We start from the raw sequence: 24,895 nt of genomic DNA on the forward strand, positions 1-24,895 counted from the left end.
TGTAAAAACACGTGCACGTCCCTTGACCCTAGACAACGAAGTTTCACGGGGTGTGTGCAGTCTATCGTGCGACACCCGCGCATCATATGGGCCGAGCCCCACGGGCCAGGGCTGTGACATCACACCTCCCATCATGAAATCCCATGCAGGTGAGTGTAGACCCCCCGGGATCCAGTGACGTCAACACTCTCGCTATATAGTGATGCAGCATTTTGCCAAGGGTGAAGAGACAGTAGTAGACTTTTAACAAAGACTTAATTTCATGTATTTCCAAGAGCTATCGTCCAGGTCTCTATAGTTGAGAAACTGAAGCTGAAGCATTATCACACGACGGCTGAAATGACTTTCGGGAGGAACTTACTTATTCCCGATCTTCACCACAAGATTGGGGTCGTCAATGAGGGCAGGGTTGTCCACAAACTGCTGATATGACACGGCTTGTTCCAAAAACGCATCTGTGAAAGCAAGCATAGGGGAAATAGAAGGAAAATTTGGTTCAAAACCCAAGCTTGTTTTTCACCCGCTCATGTTCACAGCTATTTTCTGAGAGTTTGTACATTCCAACTGTGCAGACAATCCTATAAAATCTATTTGCAAAGGGGGCTTCCATTAGTTTGGGGGCAGCGTCTGCACATAAATGGAGGGAGGTGGGGCGGTCGGAGGATGGGGGGCAGGCTGACCCTTAGTCAGTGCACACGCGCTTCCGCGGCAGCAGGCGTGTGGGACTACGGTAAACACACGTGCCCGCAGAAGCAGATGACCGGCGAGCAGGGCTCAAGGTCTGGCCACCCGGGTTTAAGTCACAGTCACTGGTGTGACCTTGGGCAAGTGACCAACCTGCCCAAACCTCAGTTCCCTCACGTGTAACGCGGGGATAGGAACCTCGCCTACGCCCTCGGTGGTCGTGAGCATGGACAAAGTCACAAATGAAAGCGCGGTGACCTGCCTAAGGCAGGTTGGGGTTCGAAACACCCAGGGCCACCAGGTCCAGGAATCATCAGCTGGAATGGCTGACTGCATCGACTGGGGGGTCTCAGGGCCACCTCACCACATAACTGGCATAAGACGCTGGGAAACCACTGTTATAAATAGGGTGGGTGCCCCCTTCGGATGCAGCCGGGATGTGTCCCAGCACTTGCTCAGACATCCCTCCCCCCTCCGGCACTTCTGCACACTTGCAACATACTGTGTTTTCCCCGTGTTGACGCTGCCGCCCTGGGACACCCCTGCAGGACGGGCACACGCTGTGCTCTGCGGGCACACTTGACGACCCGTGACCCCAGTGGCTTTGCTGCCGCCTGGAGCCACGTGTGACCCACAGAACCCTGAGGTCAGCCAACCGCCAGGCAGCAACGTTCGGGGCCTGAGCAACAGTGGGTCACGTGTGCTTCACTAACCGGGCCAGAGAACATCGCCCGTGACCTGAACTCATTCTAGGAGCCCAGGCTTCGGGCCGTTCCCACCGGCGGCCACCAGGGGGCGCTCTTGGCTTGAGGACCGGCTCCCCGACGGTACCTTTGGTGATCTCCCTGTTGTCGCTGAGGCCGCCGCACAGCGAGATGGCGATGGACGGCAGGTCCCTCAGGCTGTCCGAGGTGCTCTCCACGCCACTGTCAACGCCAGAGCTGCCCACGGACTGCGGGGACTGGTTGGCTGAATGGGTTCCATTGTCATTGGCGTGTTTTGTGAGCCCAGGAGGGTCTCCGCTGGAAGCAGAAGAGTGGAACGGGCTGTGAGGTCTCACATGGATATCAAGGGGCTCTGGCAATCAGAGGAGCCAATGATTTCATCCCGGGACAGACTTTCATTCAGGCACCATGACAAAGACAGACAAGCTCAATGAACGACCTCAGGAGGGAAGACGATCATTTTTGGCCTCTACGTCTCCCTGCACCCTCTCCCAGACACACTGAAACTGACGGAAGAGAAAGCACGCTGTCCTAAGAGGCCACAGTCCTCTGTTACACGCTCCGAGGATCTGGCCCTCCCTGCAAATCACGGGAGAACTGAAGATGGGCCCCCAGTGGCCACGGGAGACTCTCCCCGGGGGAGGGACAGGGCCACACAGATGCCCGCTCTTTGCCACTGGTTCGGGGTGCGGGCCACTGACCACTGCGATACCACCCTGGTGTCATCGGGGAGGTGGCCTCGTGCCTGCGTTCCCGCTCAGATGCCACCCCGGGGACACACCCACACGCTCACATCTACACAGAGTCCACTGCTTTTACTGGTTTCTTCTCACAGTAAAACATGAGCCTCCGGCAGCCTTTTCTTACTCACTTTCTAATCAAATGTAAGGAAAAAGCAGACTCCCGGATTAATATTCAGATTACAGAAAATGATATGAAGAATAAAAAGAATTGTTACTTTTTGGGAAAATACAGGGCAGCGACTTCAGGATCCATGTCTGTGAGGTCATCCAAGTAGACGCCGTCGGCACCAAGGTGTCTGCTTCGTTTGTCTAAAACAGCAAAGGGGTCAAATCAGAGCACCGTTCTCCAGAAACAACCTCATGGACTTCTGAGTGTCTCCAGAAAGGGCACTTGAGCACAGTGTGCAGATGTGCCCAAACTGCAAGAAACCCAAGAGCTAGAAGCCAGCGGCACGGCATTGCCGCCGAGGCCGACGGCCCAGATTCGCATGTGGCTCCCACCCTCGCCAGCCGTGTGGCCTGGGCCGGTCGCCTAACTTCGCTGAGCCTCAGCTCCCCAGCTGGGAAGGACCTGAACAGTACTAAGCGCTCAATATATTGACACGATTACCATCATTATTATTATTATTATTATTGGCATTAATGGTATTGGTTCTGTTGTTATTATTATTACTAAACAATAACGCTTTCATTAAGCACTTCCCCATCAAGACTCTGAAGCACGGTACCCTAAAGAGGGTACCATCGGCCCCTGGGCACCATGACTGCAGCCTTCCAGCTTACTTCTGCTGGAGAATTACGTCACTGGTTCATACAAACCTAGAACACTGCACAAAGCCACACGGCTAACAGATAGGCTTAATGTCATTGCTCCAGACAGGCAACCAGGTGGGCATTCAGCTATATGTAAGGAGCCCCCACTACGTGCCAACCACTATTCTAAGTACCAAGGAAACAGGTAAACAGACCAAAAAGACTCTTGACCTCGTAGAGCACATATGTTCTAGTAGGGAAGTCAGGCAAAAAAATGATCATTTGAAACAGTGACACACAGCATGCAGAAATTAAAACAGGATAATGCATGAGAGAGAAACTAGGGGCGAGGGGAGCGGGGGCACAGATTAGCTTAGTCATCAACGTCTTGTGCAGTCCCAGCGTGTGCTGGACCCCAGCATCCCTGACCCGCACAGGGCGGGGCTCACCACACCATCCCCGAGGCCTCCTTCAGGTCGGATTTTCTACGACTAAATTCTGAGAACTCACACATTGAGCAAAAGGGTACAGACCGAACAGGAGAGATGCCCTGTTTCCACTTTGAAGCACCCCGAACTTTGGGGGGAAGAAGCTGTAGTGTGCCGAGCCCCAAGTTCGCAGGAGGGAGCTGGCAAGCGCCGGCATCCTCACCCTTTTTCCTAGAAGGCGAATCCGTCTTGCTGGCTGCCGGGGCAGCGCTGGCGGAGAGGGCTTTGGGCTCCTCGATCGCAGGCAACGGGGGCGCTGCGGCTCCTAAGGCCTCGACATCTTCTTCGTTCACGAACTGCGTCTCCGTCTGCGGCTTGTTCTGCTCCAACAGCAGCTGCACGGGAGACCCCCCAGCCAGTGTCGGTGACGGTTCACTAAGCGCGTCTGAAGATTCACTGGGGATGGCTTGAAAGTGCATCTTATCACAGATTTTTCTACTGTTCAGCGGGCTGGACTCTTTCATCTTGTGTGCAGATGACTAGATCAAAGGGGCAGGGAGGGAGAGAGAAGGTCAGAGAGAAACTGAGTCACCAAAGAACACCTGGGCAGGTAAGGATCTCCAGAGCCATGCCCACACTTGGCAGGACACGGTGAAGCCTCAGGAGTCACCTGGTGATTCCGTACCTGCCGAAAGGTCTGGAAACCAAGAACAGTACTTCCAAAGTGAATGAACTTTCACAGAAAACATCAACTGCCAAATAGCAGTGAGTGAGATTAGCAACGGCACGCAAACGTCCGGCAGGAAAATGGGAAGTGTATTCACACCACAGGGCGTTTGCAGTAATAAGAATAACAAGTGAATTACGATTACACCCAACAACATGATGAATCTTGCAAAACTAATCTCTGCTGTTAGAGCCAAGACTGGGTTTATTCTGGGGGTTTGCGGGGGGGGGGGGTGCGGTCAGTTGGAACAGTAACTGCAAAGGGTCAGAGGGTTTCCAAGTTCTGATTTAGTCCCACTTCCTGGTCTGGGTGCAAGTCACGTGGACACATTCACAGTGTGAAACTTTACTGATCTCGGCACTTAGGATCTGGGTATTTCTCTGAACGTGTGTTATATTTCAGTGAAGTCTACTCTCAAAACGTGAATGAACAAGGGCAGACTTGGTGGCTGGTTCACATGAGTGGGAAATTAGCATTTCTGACTCTATCTCTCCAAGGAGTTTCCAGTTATGGAAAAGATTTATCCAAACAGAAACCGAAATGCAATTTGTGGGCCAGAAAGTGGGGAGAGGGTATGCATTTCTGTATCCGATCCCACAGCTTCGGGCACAAATGAAAACAATGCAACAGTGGATCTGTGGCCGGAACTGTTTTGCCAGAAGAAGTGATGGGTTTGCCCTTTCGTGCCGTTTCTCCAGCAACAAATGACATGAATTTGTAAAGATGGTTGGCTGCATCAGCACTACCACTTGTGGGCAGAGAAATCAGCGTTTTCCGTGAAAGCTAAATAACCTAAATAACCTAGAAAGGGAATCAACCCACAGCTTCAGCCTCAACAGACCTAGTCTCCAAAGAGCTGCCCTTCTTGAGTCATAACAGGAATGCTTTCAATCTTCACTCACTCACTCATTCATTTCTTCGTATCACAAAGATTTACTGGGGATACAAGAGGCCGTAGCATCTTCCAAGGATCTTACAATATTATTATTTAAAAAAAAAAAAAAAAGCCCCAAAGCCACTTACCTTTGCGGCTTGGGGCAATTCTCCCCAAAGCCAGAGCATTTCTAGATTATTCTTCTGCATTGTCCTGTCCGCAGACTTGCTGATCAATTCCGAATCACTTTTAGGTGTTGAAGGTCGGGAAACTGAAGGACTTAAGAAAACACAAACGCATGATTAAAGTGGGAAGGGAAACTTTTAAAATTGTTTTTGGCCCAGAATTCTATGGTTCGGGAGAGCCCAGAAAAATGCACCCAACCCGCCACTGCCTTATGTCCACGGCTTCATGACTATCCCCTCTGTGGCCACCAGGGTTCGACAGAACACGCGCCAAGGGGGAAGGTGCTCCCAATTTGGGTAGCCCTGTCCCAACCTGCCGCCAAATTCCAAGCAAGTAAAGATGAGAAGAAGGAGCATTTAAAAGGGGAAGTTGGAAAAAAGAGAGATGAAACGGAAAAGGGAAGAAAAGTTGGTTGCCATCGTTCCCTGCCTCACCCTGACCTCAACGCTCCTGCAATGCCAATTTCCAAATCAAGCCCCTCAACTCGCAGACAGCTGCAAGAGGGTCCTGGCCATCTCGAACATGCACCCATTATATCCTATACTGAAAATATGTATAAATCTGCACCGGCTTTGAAAACAGGGAAACTGATCATGGGCCAACTTTACCACAAATGCCAGATGCCACCAATAACTCACTAACGTGGCAGGGACCTCCAAGCTGAGATTTTGCAAAATATTATATCTTCCAAGAATACTTCAAAGATTCCTATTTGCTAAGCTCTTCTTCCTGCAACAACACATCATGATGCTTAATTCTCAGACCAGCTTTTAAGTGGCTGTAACTTGGGTTTGCCTCTCTGCGTTTTCTACATTTTCACTCCTGAGCCCTGAGCTGTCACACCTCGGTCCAAGCACAGAAACCACCAACTTATCTACAGAGTTCTCACAGCCTTCTAAACAACATGCGGATGAGAAAAAAGACCCATTTAATTATCTCTGGTCTTCCATCTCCTGCACCATTTCCTCTAAGTAAGATGACAGTTTTAAATGACGTGAGAAAGAAAGCCCCTGCGATTTTCCTTTTGCACCTTCTCTCACAGCCCTCACACGGTCTCCCCTAAGTCACCTCTCATCCATGTGCTTGGTTTCATTCATCTGTTCAAGTTAGATGTCAGCTCCAAGGGAAGAGAACTCTCCTGCCAGGACAAGGAGAGCTCGTGGATGACACACAGCTCGTTTCAGACAAATAGGGACCCTGAATGGCTAAACTGCTCCTGGCTCTCTTTAGTCCAGCCATTCGGACAAACAGACTAAATGCTGCTTCTCTCCATCGTTTCACACGGAGGTGGACGTTGGCTGGCTCCCCCTCCCTGGGGGCCCGCTGCCCTCCATCCACGTCAACGGCACGTGGCAGCCCTCGGGCTCCGCTTGGCCAGTCTGCGGAGAGGAGGACCCTGAGACCACATACCGAGGGCGTGTAAACGACGGGACACCTCTACACGCATGAGCGTGCATGCGCGCGCGCGCACACACATACACACACACACACACACACTCGTGCCCATAAGGAAGGAGTCCCCTGAGGAGGAACGCTGGGCCCTCCAGACATTGGAGAGGTGAAGTGTTCATCACCTCCGACCTGTCCTGCTCCCTCTAGTTTCCTAAGTCTGCTTTTCTACAAAGGGTCAATGCTTTTCTGGCACCGAAGTGTCCAGAATTACACGTTCAGTATCAGTGACATGTGCAAATGGAGCGCTGTGGCCTCCAGCGAGGGGCCTTTGTGCCGACAACTGTGACCTGGGTCATTCTTTCTCCAGAGGCATCACGGGGGAAATCCATCGTAACGGGCTTCCTACCCTCACTGGCGCTGCACCCAAACCTCAAATCATTTGTTTGAAAAGAATACAATTTATTTACATTTTGTTGTAAATTCTTTGGAACAATACATTGTCTTACCCACCGCGCAAAATTAAGTCAAGCCCTTCAGACTGAGCCTGCTCTGGAGTCGGGTGTCAGCAAATGTTTTCTCTAAGACGCCAGGCAGCAAGAATTCCAGGCTTTGCGGGTTACGTGATCTTTGCAGCAACTGCTCAATTCTGCCCTTGTGGTGCAAAGGCAGCCACAGACAATATATGGACAAACTGGCTGAGCCCCATAAAACTTTACAGAAACAGAGGGTGGGCCGGACTGGGGCCACGGGCTGTGGTTTACCAAACCCCACTCTAGAAGAATGCACACACTGAACGCGGTTCTCTGTCACCCCGCTCAACTCCAGAATCCCTAACATTCTGATGCTGTGATAAAAGCTACAAGCCACACGGTTTCCACAGAGGCATTCAGGTGGGCAAATTCATATTCACAAAGGACCCAGCCCTGTGTGAGCCATAAGCTAGACGTGTCACCTCTCACATTCACTGTGCCGCTACAATAAACGCTGGCCCCCAGGCCGCACCAGCCTCTCGGAAGGATGCCGCACCCAAATACATGAGCACGGTCTGCGCTGCTTGTTGAGAGAATTCAGACAGACAGAAGATGAATTAGGAAAAAGACTCCCAGTGCTGAGTGTGATCGATGAGAAAGATGATTCCAGAATTTCTAATATGATTACCAAATATTAGACTTTTAAGATAAGGGTTGTTCAAAAAAGTAAGCTTCAAGGTCACCGATTGATCTTCATAACTAATGCATTTATTAGCCATAATAGCTTTCAGCATTTTCCCTGAAATCCCAATCAGGGACATCAGTTATAACTGCTCACAACTTAGTTGACCTCATTTTAAAATGGCCTTTCTTCTGCACAGTAATCTGTGAGTGAAGTACGTCCTGAGATTGGGTTCTTCAATCAAAAAGAAAAACAGTTTCCCAGGTAGAAGTTCATCACAGCTTCTCTGTTCAGGTTTCTAAAGAAAACCCTGTAGGTCTACAAAGCAGGCAGGTCAAAGCGTGGGCAACGTTGAGGGAATGGAGGCAGGAACCTAAGGCCTCTGCCTCAGATGAAGACTCTAATCTAGGAACCCAAACCTTCAAGTCCATCCTACGCTATTCTCCAAAATTCTATGCTACAAATGCTGTGGAAACATCTGATTATATTACACAGAAAGTCTATAAGCTATTTTTTTTTAGGAATTTTTTTTTTTTGATGTGGACCATTTTGAAGTCTTTATTGAATTTGTCACAATATTGCTTCTGTTTTATGTTTTGGTTTTCTGGCCGTGAAGCGTGTGGGATCTTAGCTCCCCAACCAGGGACTGAACCCACACCTCCTGCCTTGGAAGGTGAAGTCTTAACCACTGGACCGCCAGGGACGTCCCAGAAAGTCCATAAGCTATTTAGTGAGTTATAGTAATAACTCTCCTTATGCTTAAGCAACATCTTAAAAAAGTCTCGTAAACTTATTTGTTGAACAACCCCAGACACAAAACAGAGATCATATTCCCAATTTTCAATGCATTGTTCTATTTTTCAAAGCACTTCACAAAATTAGAAAGAATTATATGCTTGACCCTAATTTCCAGAGAGTTAAATTTAGTACTTTAAAAAAAAAAAATCTAACCATCGACAAATGCTTAAAATGAAAGGAAAAGTAATAATCTATACGTATTTTCTTCATAAGTGATTTGGTTAGTTGGTAAAACAGATTGGTAAGAGTTAAATCTACATTTTCACTTCATAGAATCTACATGTATTTTCTACATAAGTAATTTGGTTAATGGCAACACATAGTTCTAAGAGTTAGATCAAAGTTTTTATTATCAAAGACATCCACGGTGGGAAGATAACCCATCTACCTTTCCGAAGCGTGGAAGTGGGAAGATTGTGGAGGGCAAGAGCTAGAAAGACCGCCCTCGGCCGCAACTGCCAGACGAGGGGGGTGCCTCCTGCAATCTATCAGGCTACTGGATGCCACGTGATCCACATTAAAGGAGAGAGAAATCACAGGTCAATTCAATTAAACAAAATTTCTTATCAATTATTCGACTACTCTCCACGATAACATCTTTAAGAAAGTGAAGGTACTTGGGCATCGAACAATAGCAGAGGATCACATGTTGAAATCACTAAGAAATCAACATGAATCTTCTGAACCACAAAAACAGGAAACTGCCAAGACACCCATTTCACTTTCTATTTCAACCATATGCCCATAAAAGCTCGCTTTTCTTGGGTCAGAATTTAGTGCCTAATCAAATGACTTACTCCAAAAGGCTTGATAATTTGGGCTGGTAACTGTCTCTTAAAAGAAAACACATAAACCCAAGTATGGAAATGTATCTATTTATCCTAATTTGTAATTGCATTTAACAGTGGCCAGATCACTTAATCTGACATGGTCATTCTTCTGGATTCACAGAGCAAAACATGAAAGACAGAGAAACATATACAGGATTGTGTTTAAAACATTTGTTTTAAATGCTTAAAATTAATGTAGAGTGTTTGAACAGATTTTTCTACCTATTAGTGGTTTCTAAATATTCCACATCATTTTCTTCCTAAAAGTTCTGTGTTTTTTCCCTCAGGGTTTAACTCCACAGACCTAGGGAGAGAATGTACGAGGTTCTAGAAAGGTCTTACACCTGCACTGTCCAATATGGTAGCCATGGGCTGCATGTGGCTACTGAGCATTTGAAATGTGACTGGTCCAAACTGAGATGTTCTGCACATATGAGATACACGACTCAAAGGCTTATGAAAATGAGAATGTGAAACAGCTCAATAATGTTTTAAAAAACTGATTACCTGAAATGAAAATATTCTGGATATACCAGGTCATTGAAATAGATCATCAAAATTAATTTCATCAGTTTCTTTTCATTTTTTAAGGATGGTTACTAGAAAATTTTAAATCACATATGGAGCTAGCATTATGTTTCTACTGGACAGGGCTGGCCTGAGGACGGACAGACCCCCATGAGGGGACTCCACGGGCCCCCAGCCCCACCCTGGCTGACGAACTTGCACTGTCATGGTCCTGGCTAGAAACCAGGCACGTGACACATCCATTTTTCTCCAACCTCAACTTCAGCGCACAGGGCTGACCATGCCATCTCATTAATGAGATTACTCGGGTCAGACTGGAACCGGGAGTGGTGTCTACGTGAGCCTGGCTTCAGGTGGGAAGCCCTGCAGCACGTGCCAGGGCTTGGGGGCTCCAACACCTCCCCTTTAGACCAGAAGCAAACCTAACACGTTAGGAGCACGAGTAACCAAAGGATGTCACTGTCACTTAGATCAGTGCTTCCCAACCTCTTTTCCATTCTCGCCACACCTCCGGGATCTTTTCTTTCCCAATAGCCCTCCCTCCACCATGAAATTGTAATGCCATGGATATACTATGTATCTGCTTATGTACTGTGGCCCTTTGGAGGTCACACACTATTATAATATCTAAGATTTTTTTCCCACCCCAGAACCAAGTTTTGTCCCGACAGGGGTGATATTATCCCTGCTGAGAAGGCACGCTTCAGTTCTGTCCCCTCCCCAGTCCTGAAAACTGCTCAGAAGGGCTCACATATCCTCACAGGTTTCGCAGCCTTAAAGACTTTAGAGTCTTCCCCGCACACGGAGCAGCTCTGGTTCTCCAAGTTGATACAGGAAGTCTAGGGCCCCTTGAGAGTTCATTTCAGGGAAATCAATATTCGTAAACGCAGCAAGGGAAGAAGGCATCATTCTCGCAGCCCCGAATGACCGCAGGGGCCCCCGAAGCAACCTCTCTGCTCTTGAATCCCACTTTAGGGCTCAGGTTCCAGAAAGGCTCTGTCACCTGTCTGCTCCTGTTGACAATTAGCTTTATGTAACTTAACAAGTGGTTGGCCTTTCAGTGTCTCCTGGGGAAGCTAAGAGCCATATCTGTAGTTCCATTTTGCTATTAGAAGTTTATGATCTGCACATGCTCTGGTTTTAATCCTGATCTGTACCTCCTACTCTAAACTGTGTTTTTTCCAGTCCTAATTCGTTTCATTTTTTACTTAGATTTCACTATTTTATTAAACATGTTTCCTGTAACTGACTTGGAATCCTCTGGACCAGGACAGGTGAACACACACGTACACACACCAGCCACTCACCTGGTGCTAGGTGACCACTCTCTGTCGGAATTCGGGTAAGATGCTGACTGAGGGTAAGTCATGACTGGGGAACGGTTTTCCTTAGGGATATCTCCTTGGAATGGAGGTATATCATTAGAAAGAGTTCTGCAGACCAAAAAAAAATCAAAGTCAAAGAATTATTAGTGATAAGATTCATAATAAAGGCAAGTTTCCATTTTTTCCTTGATTATCGCTAATACTTCATAGATTAACATGATCTCCTTTTAAACCACCCTGGTGGGACTTCCCTGGTGGCACAGTGGTTAAGAATCCGCCTGCCAATGCAGGGGACACGGGTTCGAGCCCTGGTCCGGGGAGATCTCGCATGCCGCAGAGCAACTAAGCCCACGCGCCACAACTACTGAGGCTGCGCTCTAGAGCCCGCGAGTCATAACTACTGAGCCCACGTGCTGCAGCTACTGAAGCCCACACACCTAGAGCCCGTGCTCTGCAAAAAGAAAAGCCACTGCCATGAGAAGCCCATGCACCACAACAAAGAGTAGCCCCAGCTCGCCGCAACTAGAGAAAGCCTGCACGTAGCAATGAAGACCCAATGCAGCCAAAAATAAATAAATAAATAAATAAATAAAATTTTTAAAAATAAAATAAATAAACTACCCAGGCATATTCCAGGCACATTCCAGGAATGTGGACAGGAAAAAAGTGACTCAGAGAAATGTTTTGTGTGCTCATGCTTTGGCTGAATTATAAATGTAAAGTGATTTTGTTCAAGAATTGGGACTTAGACATGGGCTCGATGACCACACTGCTTGTTACTTACACTGTAGGGCCTACAGAGTTGTCTTTCACATTTCATGTCGCAAAAGCCTGAGAGGTGGATTGGGCCCAAAACCGTACCCAGAGGGTTAATAAAACTCTTGCCATGCACAAGTGAGCTACCAAATCCCTGTATGGCCGTACACAGATAATGTTTCGTCTAGCAGAATAAATAAATGTCACAACCAATCGTAGTCTTTTTTTTTTTTTTTAAAGTGTGAACTTTTGCTCTCTTGCATTTTTTTTTTTTAATTTATTTATTTATTTATGGCTGTGTTGGGTCTTCGTTTCTGTGTGAGGGCTTTCTCTAGTTGTGGCAAGCGGGGGCCACTCTTCATCGCGGTGCGCGGGCCTCTCACTATCGCGGCCTCTCTTGTTGCGGAGCACAGGCTCCAAACGCGCAGGCTCAGTAGGTGTGGGTCACGGGCCTAGTTGCTCCGCGGCATGTGGGATCCTCCCAGACCAGGGCTCGAACCCGTGTCCCCTGCATTGGCAGGCAGATTCTCAACCACTGCGCCACCAGGGAAGCCCCCAGTCGTAGTCTTATAATTACGAAATGGTGCAAATCTACCTCGTTTCAGGTATAGCATACTCAACGAAATAGGATTCACTATTTCACTCACGCAGAGGCCACTGGTCTCTATTTTTGGATGTTATCTGAAATACCTAACACTAAGTTCTGGAACTAAGAGCCACACAGGGAAGACGACTGTAATAAACCCAACCACCCAGCTTCCGAGCCCACAGCAGATCAGAGGCCACAGTTAGGAAAATCGACGTTGCCAATGTGCCTTTATTTTTAGCCAGGAAAAAAAAAAAAAAAAATTCTATTCTAAATAACAAAGCAAGAGGTTAATCCTGATGTTCCTTCTCCCTTTTTTTTTAAATTGAAGTATAGTTAATTTACAAGGTTATGTTAGTTTCAAGTGTACAGCAAAATGATTCAGTTATCCATCCTTCTCCCTTCTTTTGTGTTAACAAGACACAAAAACAACGATCAAAAATTACACTGAATTACATAAAAATATGAAACATCAAATATTCTTTACAAATGTTTTGGCTTTTTAAAATGGCATTTTTCACCAAAACAGTAATACCCAGAAACAGCATTTCGTCACACTATTAAAAGCAAAGAAAAATAACAGGTGTCCATTCAACTTTGGGCCTCATCAAAATTGAAAAGTTTGCTTGTGGAGAAACCGGTCATGTTCTACATTCACCTGTGGCCCTAAGTCTACAACAGATCGGCCTCCAGCTATCCATCAGCCCAACTGCCAGGCTCACAGGTGGTGCTCAAATAGGAATAAGCGGGTTCTGAAACAACGGTTTCGTGCATGAAGTATTCATTTGCTGAGCTCCTGTTTCTTGGTTCTGATCTGGAAAGCTGGAGTTATCACTAAGGATGTTACCAATCGTCTCTCTGTCATAAGCTACATCCCATCTTTATGCTACTTTAGAATCGGGCCTGCAGGATTCCAAAATTCAGTCTCAAATGCATTAACAGAAGAGTAAGAAATTCTGGGGGAAAAAAGTTTATAAGAATAATCCTACTACAATCCCACTGCTGGGCCAATATATGGAGAAAACCACAATTCGAAAAGATACCTGTACCCCAATGTTCACAGCAGCACTATTCACAACAGCCAAGACATGGAAGCAACCTAAATGTCCATCAGCAGATGAATGGATAAAGAAGATGTGGTGTATATATACATAATGGAATACTACTCAGCCATCAAAGAGAATGAAACAATGCCACTTGCAGCAACATGAATGGACCTAGAGATCATCATACTAAGTGAAGTAAGCTAGACAGAGAAAGACAAATATCGTACCATATCACTTATATGTGGAATCGAAAAAAAAAAAAGATACAAATGAACAAAACAGAAATAGACCCACAAACGTATGGTTACCAAAGGGGAAAGGGGGGAGGGATAACTTAGCAGTTTGGGATTAACAGATACACACTGCTATATACAAAATAGATAAACCACAAGGATCTACTGTAGAGCACAGGGAACTCTATTCAATATTCTGTAATAACTTATAAGGGAAAAGAATCTGAAAAAGAACAGATATATATATATATTAAAATAACTGATTCACTCCTGTACACCTGAAACTACCACAACATTATAAATCAACTATACGTCAATTTAAAAAAAAAAAGGATCATCCTAAACAACGAATTCACCCAGCTTTAACTGAGGCCCTCCCTTTCACCCACATTTACCTACTGCTGTCCAGCAGCTCGGCCTCCTCGTCCGAGCTCATCTCTATGGGGAACATGTCTTCATCCTCGGACGTGTTCATGTTGTCGTCCCTTTTCAGGCTGTCCAGCTGCGACTTCCTCCTCCTCTTCCTTCGCTTCTTCACTGAAGAGCCACTTGAAGGGGTCTCGCTGGGAGGTAAGACCTGGGCTGACGTGGTGGGGTCCAGGCTTCTTATCCAGTCTACAGAGTTCCTCTTCAGCTGGGACTCCATCCTCGAGGCTCCTTCCGACAGGATCGGGGAGGTGGCCAGGTGCATGGGGATCACCTCCTGAAAGACAGAACACATTTCCAAGAAGGAGCGTCGTTAGTTGGGGTTAAAGGAGCCGGTGGTGCCGACGACCCACCAGTGCTAATTCCGGAGCCCAAGCACCGTGGGCAGTGGGGAGCACGGGGCACTCACGGCGATCTGCAGACGCGGCTGCCGAATTTGACAGGCGGTCATAAAGTCGACAAGTCACTAACTGCCATTTTGTACTGAATCCTGCGTTTTCGTAATTATAACAAAGTGAGGTAATTATCAGTTATTTCAGGCTACCAAAATTCAACTTGGTCTGAAATTTCCAGGGTAAAGAGGAAAAAATGGGCTTGGAGTCATCACATTACCCTGGGAACTGGACTCCGTTTTGCACTCTAGTGTGTGTGGGGGGGTGTGTGTGTGTGTAAGAGAGAATGTGTGTGTGTGTTTTTAACATGCACTGAATTAAGAGGATAATAATAATTTTTAAAGAAAACATCTGACAGTGTCCCCACACCGTGCCCCAAGTGCCCACCTGCACCAGAGCACACCTAGGTATGTGGCTGTCGAGTGATTAGGTACTGACCCTCTTCTCTAAAAAAAAACAAAAATAACAACAACCAAAAAAAAAAAAACCCTCCACTGCCTGTCAATTTAATAGTTGTTTTATAATGATTCACCAGTTTTTTAAAAAACTATAGCAATCATTTTATTATCAAATGACTCATTTCTTATCAGAAACCTGGTAACAAGTAGTAAAAACTAGGGTTCCATCTCTGATGAGCTATGTGATCTTGGGCAGAGTCACTTAACTTCTGAGTCTGTTTCCCTCATCAGAAAAATGGAAATGATAATCCCAACCTTACAGCGTTGTTAGATAAAATGGAACAATGTAACTATCGTACATACAGCCTGACACATATGCAAAAATTCACAGACAAACATGAATGGATAACAACAGAAAACGGTATTGGAACAGTGGGAATCAGCAATTTTACACAGGAAGCTTTGGGAGATGTTGTTTACTGCAGTCTGCCTGAAGTTGCAACAGAACTGAACAAACAAGAGGAGTTTGGTGCTTTGGAAAACGTGAAAGCTGCTCGTGAACTCTATCCTCCTCTATCAGGAGAAGTAAATGAAATTAATGAAGCTCTATCAGAAAATCCAGGACTTGTCAACAGATCTTGTTACGAAGATGGTTGGCCGATCAAGATGACACCCGGAACTAGGTGAACTAATGAGTGAAGAAGCACATGAGAAATACATAAAATGTACTGAGGAGAGACAATGGAACCCCTAAATAAACTAGTTTGAAAGAAAATCTAGGGAAAAAAAAAGAAGTAAAGAATACATACAAAAGAGAGGGTATTAACAAGCATGCTGCTGATAGTTTAAAGTAGCTTAGAAAGGGACTTCCCTGGCGGTCCAGTGGTTAAGACTCCGCACTTCCACTGCAGGGGGCTCAGGTTCGATCCCTGGTCAGGGAACTAAATCCCGCAGGCTGCGGCATGGCCAAAAAATAAATAAATAAATAAATAAAGTGGCTTAGAGAGCATCAGACAATGTGCTACACGTATAAAATCCACATCTGAGCAGTAAGGCTGAGGCTGGGAAAGACCATCGCACCTTTGGGAAAACCAAAAGGAAGCAGAGCCTGGGATGGTTTTGTCCTGAAATTGAAACTATGGGCATTCATTTTAGAGCCTGGAGCTATTTAGAGGCGTTCCTCTATACAGGCTATCTTCTCATAAAGGAACCAATTCAAGTGGTTTTTATTGAGGAATCTCTACATCAGATCCCTCCAAAGTGGCTTTCCCAGTGAATGAAAGAGTAAAAAGAAATGGTTTGTCTTAGAAGAAAACATGGGGGTAAATCTTCATGACTTGGAACTCGGCAAAGGATTCTTAGATGTGACAACAAAAGCACGAGCCACAAAGAGAAAACAGATAAATTGGACTTCATCAAAATTTAAAACTTGTGTGTTTCAAAGGACAACATCAAGAAAGTGAAAAGACAACTCACACAATGGAAGAAAATATTTACAAATCATCTGATAAGGGACTCATATCTAGAATATATAATGAACTCTTATAACTCAAGGATAAAAAGACAAATAACCCAATAAAAAACGATCAAAGGATCTGAATAGACACTTCTCCAAAGAATACATACAAATGGCCAATAAGCACATGAAAAAATGCTCAACATCATTAGTCATTAGGGAAATGCAAATCAATACCGTGATGAGATACCACCTCACACCCACCAGGATGGCTAGAATCACAAAGTCAAAGAGCAAGTATTGATGAGGGTATAGACAGATTGGAACCCTCGTGCACTGCTGGTGGGAATGTAAAATGGTGCAGCAGCTTTGGACAACAGTCTGGCAGTTCCTCAGTGGTAAATTCAGTGTTACATATGACCCAGCAATTCCACTCCCAGGTATACACCCCCCAAAATGAAAACATGTGTCTATACGAAAACTTGTACGCAGCATTATTCACAACAGCCAAAAGGTGAAAACAAACCCAAGTGTCCACCAACACATGAAAAGATAAACGAAATGTGGTATACAGATACAGTGGAATATTATTCGGCCATACAAAGGAATGAAGTACTGACACAGCCAGAACACGGATGAATCTTGAAAACATTATGGTACATGAAAGAAGTCAGGCACAGAAGACCACAAACTATGTGATTCTACTCAGATGGAAGTTCAGATTAGGGAAATCTATAGAGACAGAAAGTTTGATTAGTGGCTGCTTACGGCTCAGGGTGGTGGGGAGTTAGGGCTTTAGGGATAGGGGAGGTGTAGCTAAAGGGTACAGAGTCTATTTCTGAGGCAATGAAGATGTTCTAAAATTGACTGCGGGGATGACTTGCACGTATCCGTGAAAACACTAAAAACCACAGAACTGTACACGTGAGATGGCTAAAGCACATGGTGTGAGAATTACATCTCAATAGAGCTGTTAAACATTTTTTCATAATAAAAAATTAATGTGATTTGGTCACTTACTAAACAAAAATTCGAACATTTCAGCCGTCTGAGATTTGACACACGAGTATAACCTGTATGCTTTGGATGATGGTTTCAGACCAGGGTCATTCAACTCCTCTGTCTCCCTGGAAACCGGGAGCAAACGCAGCAGGCTGGGACTGATGGTTTCAGGCCAGGGTCATTCAACTCCTCTGTCTCCCTGGAAACCGGGAGCAAACGCAGCAGGCTGGGACTGCTGAGTCTTGGGTAGGCATAGTACACACTCACCCTGTGGCTCAAATCCCCAGGACAGGTAAACAGCCGCTCTTCTCCTCTGCCGTCACGCACACAGCCGGCACCAGTATCACCTCTCCACACACGCCCCCAGATGAGCGCTGCTCAACGCTCAAAACGCGGGCGTAAGCTTCACCACCCAGCCTTCCTTACCTGATCGTTATCAGTCTCTTGAACAAAAAACGCTTCTCCATTATCTCCCAGTTTCATGTGCAAATCCACTGCTTCCCCATTGATTTCTATGTCAACCTGAAGGAAAAACACATGTTCTTCATCACAACAGGAAACCTCACGGGGAATGACCAGATCTCTACATGCGCTTCCGTCACATACATCCCCAAAACACCTCACAATTCCAAGCCTCCGTTGGTCACTCTGGTCGAGAAATGGAGTCTACTCCCCCGCCACCACCACCATCCTGGGTCCATGCAAGCTTGCAATTGCCCCAGTGAGTAGAGCACAACACAAGTGAGGCCACGTGGCTTCCGAGGCTAGACCAGAAAAAGAAGGCAGAGTCCGCCCAGCTCCCTCCCTTGGACGATGCTTGCCCTTGCAGCCAGCCGCCATGGTGTGAGGAAGCCCAGGCCACGTGGAGAGGCCACGTGGAGGCGTCTGGGGGACAGCATCGGCCAAGAGTCCAGCCAAGGGCCACCAGCCGAGTGAGCAAGTGCATCTACACAGGATCCCAGCCCCCAGCCCTGAGTCTTCAGCTGAGGCCCCAGGCAGCAAAGAGCAGAGACGGGCCAGCCTGCTGCACTTGGTGTGAATTCCTGACCCACAGGACCCCCGGAGCTTAATAAACAGTTGGCTTATGCCACTAAATCTTGGAGAAATTTACACAATCAGAACAACCTGAGTAACTGTCAATTCAGGGACCAGCCCTTTCCAACGGAAAGCTAAAACTCGGGGTCCGCGAGGAGCTCCGGATACGTAAGGCCACAGAAGTGCGAGGGTTTTTCTCTAAGGAGAGAACCCGTCCCCCAGGTCACGTACCACCTTCTCTCGGGAACGCAGGACCCCCATCTTCCCAAAGCGGACGTGGAAGGGGGAGCACTGCAGGCTCCCGTTGGGCTGGCGGACCACGATGATGTCAATGCACCCGGACAGGGTGGCAGGGTTCAGCCCCTTGTAGAGCTCCTTCACGGTGACAAACACCTGGCCCGCCAGCTGCCCGACGTAATTCATGGTTTGAGCCTAGGAAACAGAGACACAAGCAAGGCGCACAAACGGTTACCTCGGGGCAGGCTCTAGAGCCAGTCAAGATGAACGTGCACGCGCCACATGCCCGACTTCAAAGACACCCAGCTCAGCGCATCTGGCTCCCCTGGAATGGGCCCCACCCAGCGCTCCGCACCTCAAACCCTGGCCGCCCCGGGAGGCCTGATCTCAGTCGTCACCGGGCTCTTCCTCTCTGAGTCCACGGTACATGTGGCTCTTGCTCTGTCATCACGTGCGGGTTTTACAGACCAAATCTTAAGGCTCTTGAGAAGAGAGACTATATTTGAGACCTCTTCATATTCCCCACCACGCCAAAAAGAGTAGGTGTTTAATAATGCTGGTAGAAAAAAACGACTATTTTCACTTGAGAAGGAAAAACTAAGTGACTTTTATTTTCCACAGTTTCCATCCTGGTCCTTCTCTGCCCGCCCGATGCTCTCACATCTCTAGGGACACTCGTGCTCGGCCGCGGTTTGTCTGCCCAGCCGATCAACCGAAGTCCACTCAGCAAACATCCAGGGCCAACACTCCACGAGGGGCCTGGTGCTGGGAACACAGGTTAAAAAGACGCAGACCCCGTCCCCCGGAGGGACTCGGGCTCGTGAAGGAGAGAGAAGGAGAATACACGTCCGTGTGGTTGTGTCTGCTTGGACTTAAGGAGACGCTGAGGGACTTACGTCCAGGGAAAGAGGAGAGCCATCCCAGAGGGGCCGGCAGTCGACGGGTGGGGAGCAGGGCTGGGATGCCCCCCGGGAGAGGAAGGCGGACAGGCCGCAGCAGACAGACAGGTGTGCGCACAGGCACAGAGGGGGAGGCGCCTGCGGCAGAGAGCACGCAGGGGGGACAGACAGGTGTGCGCACAGGCACAGAGGGGGAGGCGCCTGCGGCAGAGAACACGCAGGGGGGACAGACAGGTGTGCGCACAGGCACAGAGGGGGTGGCGCCTGCGGCACAGAACACGCAGGGGGGACAGACAGGTGTGCGCACAGGCACAGAGGGGGTGGCGCCTGCGGCAGAGAGCACGCAGGGGGGACAGACAGGTGTGCGCACAGGCACAGAGGGGGTGCCGCCTGCGGCAGAGAGCACGCAGGGGGGACAGACAGGTGTGCGCACAGGCACAGAGGGGGTGGCGCCTGCAGCAGAGAACACGCAGGGGGGACAGACAGGTGTGCGCACAGGCACAGAGGGGGTGGCGCCTGCGGCAGAGAGCACGCAGGGGGGACAGACAGGTGTGCGCACAGGCACAGAGGGGGTGCCGCCTGCGGCAGAGAGCACGCAGGGGGGACAGACAGGTGTGCGCACAGGCACAGAGGGGGTGGCGCCTGCAGCAGAGAACACGCAGGGGGGACAGACAGGTGTGCGCACAGGCACAGAGGGGGTGGCGCCTGCAGCAGAGAACACGCAGGGGGGACAGACAGGTGTGCGCACAGGCACAGAGGGGGTGGCGCCTGCGGCAGAGAGCACGCAGGGGGGACAGACAGGTGTGCGCACAGGCACAGAGGGGGTGCCGCCTGCGGCAGAGAGCACGCAGGGGGGACAGACAGGTGTGCGCACAGGCACAGAGAGGGTGCCGCCTGCGGCAGAGAACACGCAGGGGGGACAGACAGGTGTGCGCACAGGCACAGAGGGGGTGGCGCCTGCGGCAGAGAGCACGCAGGGGGGACAGACAGGTGTGCGCACAGGCACAGAGGGGGTGGCGCCTGCGGCAGAGAACACGCAGGGGGGACAGACAGGTGTGCGCACAGGCACAGAGGGGGTGGCGCCTGCGGCACAGAACACGCAGGGGGGACAGACAGGTGTGCGCACAGGCACAGAGGGGGTGGCGCCTGCGGCAGAGAGCACGCAGGGGGGACAGACAGGTGTGCGCACAGGCACAGAGGGGGTGGCGCCTGCGGCAGAGAGCACGCAGGGGGGACAGACAGGTGTGCGCACAGGCACAGAGGGGGTGGCGCCTGCGGCAGAGAGCACGCAGGGGGGACAGACAGGTGTGCGCACAGGCACAGAGGGGGTGGCGCCTGCGGCAGAGAGCACGCAGGGGGGACAGACAGGTGTGCGCACAGGCACAGAGGGGGTGGCGCCTGCGGCAGAGAACACGCAGGGGGGACAGACAGGTGTGCGCACAGGCACAGAGGGGGAGGCGCCTGCGGCAGAGAGCACGCAGGGGGGACAGACAGGTGTGCGCACAGGCACAGAGGGGGAGGCGCCTGCGGCAGAGAGCACGCAGGGGGGACAGACAGGTGTGCGCACAGGCACAGAGGGGGTGGCGCCTGCGGCAGAGAGCACGCAGGGGGGACAGACAGGTGTGCGCACAGGCACAGAGGGGGTGCCGCCTGCGGCAGAGAGCACGCAGGGGGGACAGACAGGTGTGCGCACAGGCACAGAGGGGGTGGCGCCTGCGGCAGAGAACACGCAGGGGGGACAGACAGGTGTGCGCACAGGCACAGAGGGGGTGGCGCCTGCGGCAGAGAGCACGCAGGGGGGACAGACAGGTGTGCGCACAGGCACAGAGGGGGTGCCGCCTGCGGCAGAGAGCACGCAGGGGGGACAGACAGGTGTGCGCACAGGCACAGAGGGGGAGGCGCCTGCGGCACAGAACACGCGGGGGGGACAGACAGGTGTGCGCACAGGCACAGAGGGGGTGCCGCCTGCGGCAGAGAGCACGCAGGGGGGACAGACAGGTGTGCGCACAGGCACAGAGGGGGTGGCGCCTGCGGCAGAGAACACGCAGGGGGGAGGACGAGAGCCGACACCGGCCAGGAGACTCGGAAGGTGCTTTGTAGCAACTGAAGCTGTCGGGGACTCGGGAACCACAAGACCAGGATTCGATCCGTGACTGAGAAAGAGCGCTGCGGTAAAAATGTAGAGAAGGCGGGCAAGAAAAGACACTGAAGGCAGGAAGGCCAACCTGTGGATGCTGGTGATGGTGTGGACAGGAAAGGATGCCAGCCTGAAGGGCGGCAGTGACGGAAGAAACGAGGCAGAGCGCCAATCCGGGAGATGCGGGGCACAGGGCAACGGGAGCCCCGCCGGCGCCGAGCCCTCCTCACGGCTGGGGCTCTGACGGCCACCCCGGTGTGAGCCACCCCGCCCGGCTGCCCAGCCGGCCTGGCCCGCCCTCCAGTTGCCCGTCCCCCCGCCCTGATGTGACTCAGACTGGCCCGGCCTCCCTCGGGGACGCGGCTCTGCTCAGTGGTCCTTCCCCCGCCGGGTCCTTCCTTCTCCAGCCCCAGCCACGCCTACGTTTCGGGGCCGAGTCCAGACTCTCGTGTGCCCTCCTCTCTGCACACTTAACGCTCTGGAGGCTTCCAGTATCACCTGAGCACACAGGGCTCACGCAGCATGACTTCCAGCACTCGCCCACACAGCCCAGTTCCTCGGGGAACCCACCCAGGAGCACGCGGGACCACACGGACGCCACCCGCCCCAGGTCCCCAACGACGGCTCCAGCAGCCGCCGCAGCGCGTGTGCACGCCTGGCCCTGACGAGCCTCTGTTACACTGGAACTGTGAACTTTCTTGCTCTGACCATGTGTCTCTATTTTGCCAGGTGGTTTTCCTGTCACTCGGTGAAGCCAGATTCTCCTGGAGGCCAAGGATCAAGCCTGGTCCTTTCAAGTTATAAAAAAAAAAAACCCAAAAACTACCTTTTATAAGCCTCGCCTCACCCGCTACGACACAACCAGAAGTGATACTAGCATCCCTGCTTCACAAACGAGGTAACGAGGTAACGGAGGCTCAAAAGTGGTCGGTCAAATGCCCTGCAGGCAAACAAGAACTGCTGATTTAATTCTAATTTAGAACAAGCCAGAGACCTAAGGCAGTGAACAAAAGCTTCGAAGAAAAGAGCGTGAGAAAGTCCTCTGGCTCGCTGCTGTGCAACTTTAATAAACGACGCCCTCTGGATTCCCTCAGAGGAGGAAGCAGGCAGACCTTCCGAAGACACATTCAGACGCGAAGACCTGGCTCCTTTAGCTGTGCAGCGCCCACCGCTAACAAAGGCCCAGGCACGAGGATACAGAAGATCGCGCACCTTCTAAGTCTGCTTAGTGGCGCAGATTAACTGACTTCACGCACAGGGGGAGGGGGGGACAGTTCCTGAACAGTACAGAAAAGGATTCTTTGTAACCTTGACACTCCCTCTAGGGAATCATTTTATAAAAGAAATCATCACCGCAATGGTCAACCTAGATTTTAACATACTGGGCTCACTAAGAGAGATAAACTTCTCACTCAATAGCAGTACCCGCAGTAAAAATAACATTTTTGTATGATTTCTTTCATATGCATGGCCTCATGTTCACGTGATTCTCACAATAACCCTGTAGGTATAAGGCCTTTCAGATGGGAAAACTTAAGGACAAGCAAACGTGCAGTGAGGCAAACGCCCAAGATCACAGGCCTGGAATCCTACCTCGGCTTTGGTTCTGTCGAGCCCCCTCTCCCATCCCCCACGGCTTCCCCCAACTTCATCACCCTCACATAGGAGCCCTGCTCACCCCGAATGACAGGGACCACCTCCCCAGCACTGAGGTCCGGAACCCACGCCAGCTCACTGCTCTGCGGGCACCGCTCCTGAGAAGTCCTCAGGCCCCGCCAGCCAGTATTTTTCATTCATAAGAAAGAGAAAGCTCATGACTGGATGCTATTTGCCATCTCTGCATCCTAGCTTCCCATCTGTAAGATGAGGACATCGGCCTAGGTGACCTGCAAGGTCCAATTCCAGCTCCAACTGTCCCAAAGATAAAGGCTGCACTCCTCAATCCTTAGCAACTGAAAGGGCATCTTTAATAATTTGAACGAAATGTTGCTCTCTGCTCTTGGCCTCAAGACCAAAGCATCCCTCCCCCTCCTAACAGTAAATTCCAGGTTATCGTGCAGAACCTGAGAATTCCAAAGCTGGCAGGATCCGGACTGAGTTGTTGCCCCAACATCCTCGTTTTCAAGAAATAAGCCCAGAAACGGTAAGTTACTCAGGCCAAGTTCCCCCCACGGCAGAGACGGAGCCAGACTCAGATTCCTCGATTTCCAGCCCTGTGATCTTCCCTTTGTGGGGGCCACGGGATTGGCTGGTGTATTTTTCCAACCACAAATTTATCAGAAGTTGCTTTGATATCTTTAGCTCCCCCCTCTATTGAATAACTTATCTACAAATCTGAAGACACCTCCATTTGGAGGCAGAAAATCTGGTCTATAATCCTTAACAGATGACAGGGTCAGGGTCCCACCTGGCAACACGCTCCTAGGAACTGTCAACATCTACACCCTGGGGCTGCCAAAACTGGGCGCTGACAATTTTTTAGAAGGGGGAACACTACCACCTCACGTTTATTTGGATGGCTGCTACCTAAAAAGTAGGAAGAAACATGCACTGGTGAGGATGTAAAGAAAATGGAACCCACATGCACTGTTGGAGGAATTGCAAAACGGTGCAGCGACGGCGTGGCGACCCCTCGACAAACTTAAGACAGGGCAGCCACATGACCTAGCAATGCCACCTCTGGGTATACAGTCGAGAGAACTGAAAGCTAGGTCTCAAAGAGATAACCTGCACCCCCGTGTTCACAGCTGCATTACTCCCAACAGCCAAAAGCTGGGAACAACCCAAGCTGCCACAGATGGATAAATGGATAAACAGAATGCAGTATTATAGACACAATGGAATACTACTCAGCCTTAAAAAGGAAGGAAATTCTGGCACATGTTACAACATGCATGAGCCTTGAGGGCATTACGCTAAGTGACACAAGCCAGTTACAAAAGGACAAATACCGTATGCGCCTACTTATCTGACGTACCTAGAGCAGATAAACCCATAGAAACAGAAGGCAGAATGGTGATTACCAACAGGTGGGGACAGGGCAGGGGAAGTTCGTGTCTAAGGGGGACAGAGCTTCAGTTGTGCAAGATGAGAAAAGTTCTGGAGCTAGAGGGTGACCGTCCACTGTGTGAATGCACAACCACGTGC

General features: G+C 49.6%; 1 protein-coding gene across 3 annotated transcripts in view; it reads right to left on the bottom strand.

Annotated features, from left to right (window-relative positions):
• LPIN1 (lipin 1) overlaps positions 1 to 24,895 on the bottom strand; it is a 124,746-nt gene that overhangs the window by 35,173 nt on the left and 64,678 nt on the right. The window contains exons 3-12 of one of the 3 annotated variants that reach the window (XM_059942193.1): positions 18,707 to 18,907; positions 17,867 to 17,962; positions 14,162 to 14,469; positions 11,128 to 11,253; positions 8,851 to 8,955; positions 5,084 to 5,213; positions 3,557 to 3,872; positions 2,368 to 2,461; positions 1,516 to 1,706; positions 362 to 455 (exon numbers count right to left, since the gene is read on the bottom strand). In XM_059942193.1, coding sequence (XP_059798176.1) covers positions 362 to 455; positions 1,516 to 1,706; positions 2,368 to 2,461; positions 3,557 to 3,872; positions 5,084 to 5,213; positions 8,851 to 8,955; positions 11,128 to 11,253; positions 14,162 to 14,469; positions 17,867 to 17,962; positions 18,707 to 18,907 — 1,661 coding nt within the window. Of the gene's footprint in view, positions 1 to 361; positions 456 to 1,515; positions 1,707 to 2,367; positions 2,462 to 3,556; positions 3,873 to 5,083; positions 5,214 to 8,850; positions 8,959 to 11,127; positions 11,254 to 14,161; positions 14,470 to 17,866; positions 17,963 to 18,706; positions 18,908 to 24,895 lie in introns of all 3 variants that reach the window. The other 2 variants (XM_059942192.1, XM_059942194.1) reach the window with 2 other exon arrangements.

Source organism: Balaenoptera ricei, chromosome 13 (assembly GCF_028023285.1).
Source record: "Balaenoptera ricei isolate mBalRic1 chromosome 13, mBalRic1.hap2, whole genome shotgun sequence".
In the NCBI taxonomy this organism is placed as follows: Eukaryota; Metazoa; Chordata; class Mammalia; order Artiodactyla; family Balaenopteridae; genus Balaenoptera; species Balaenoptera ricei.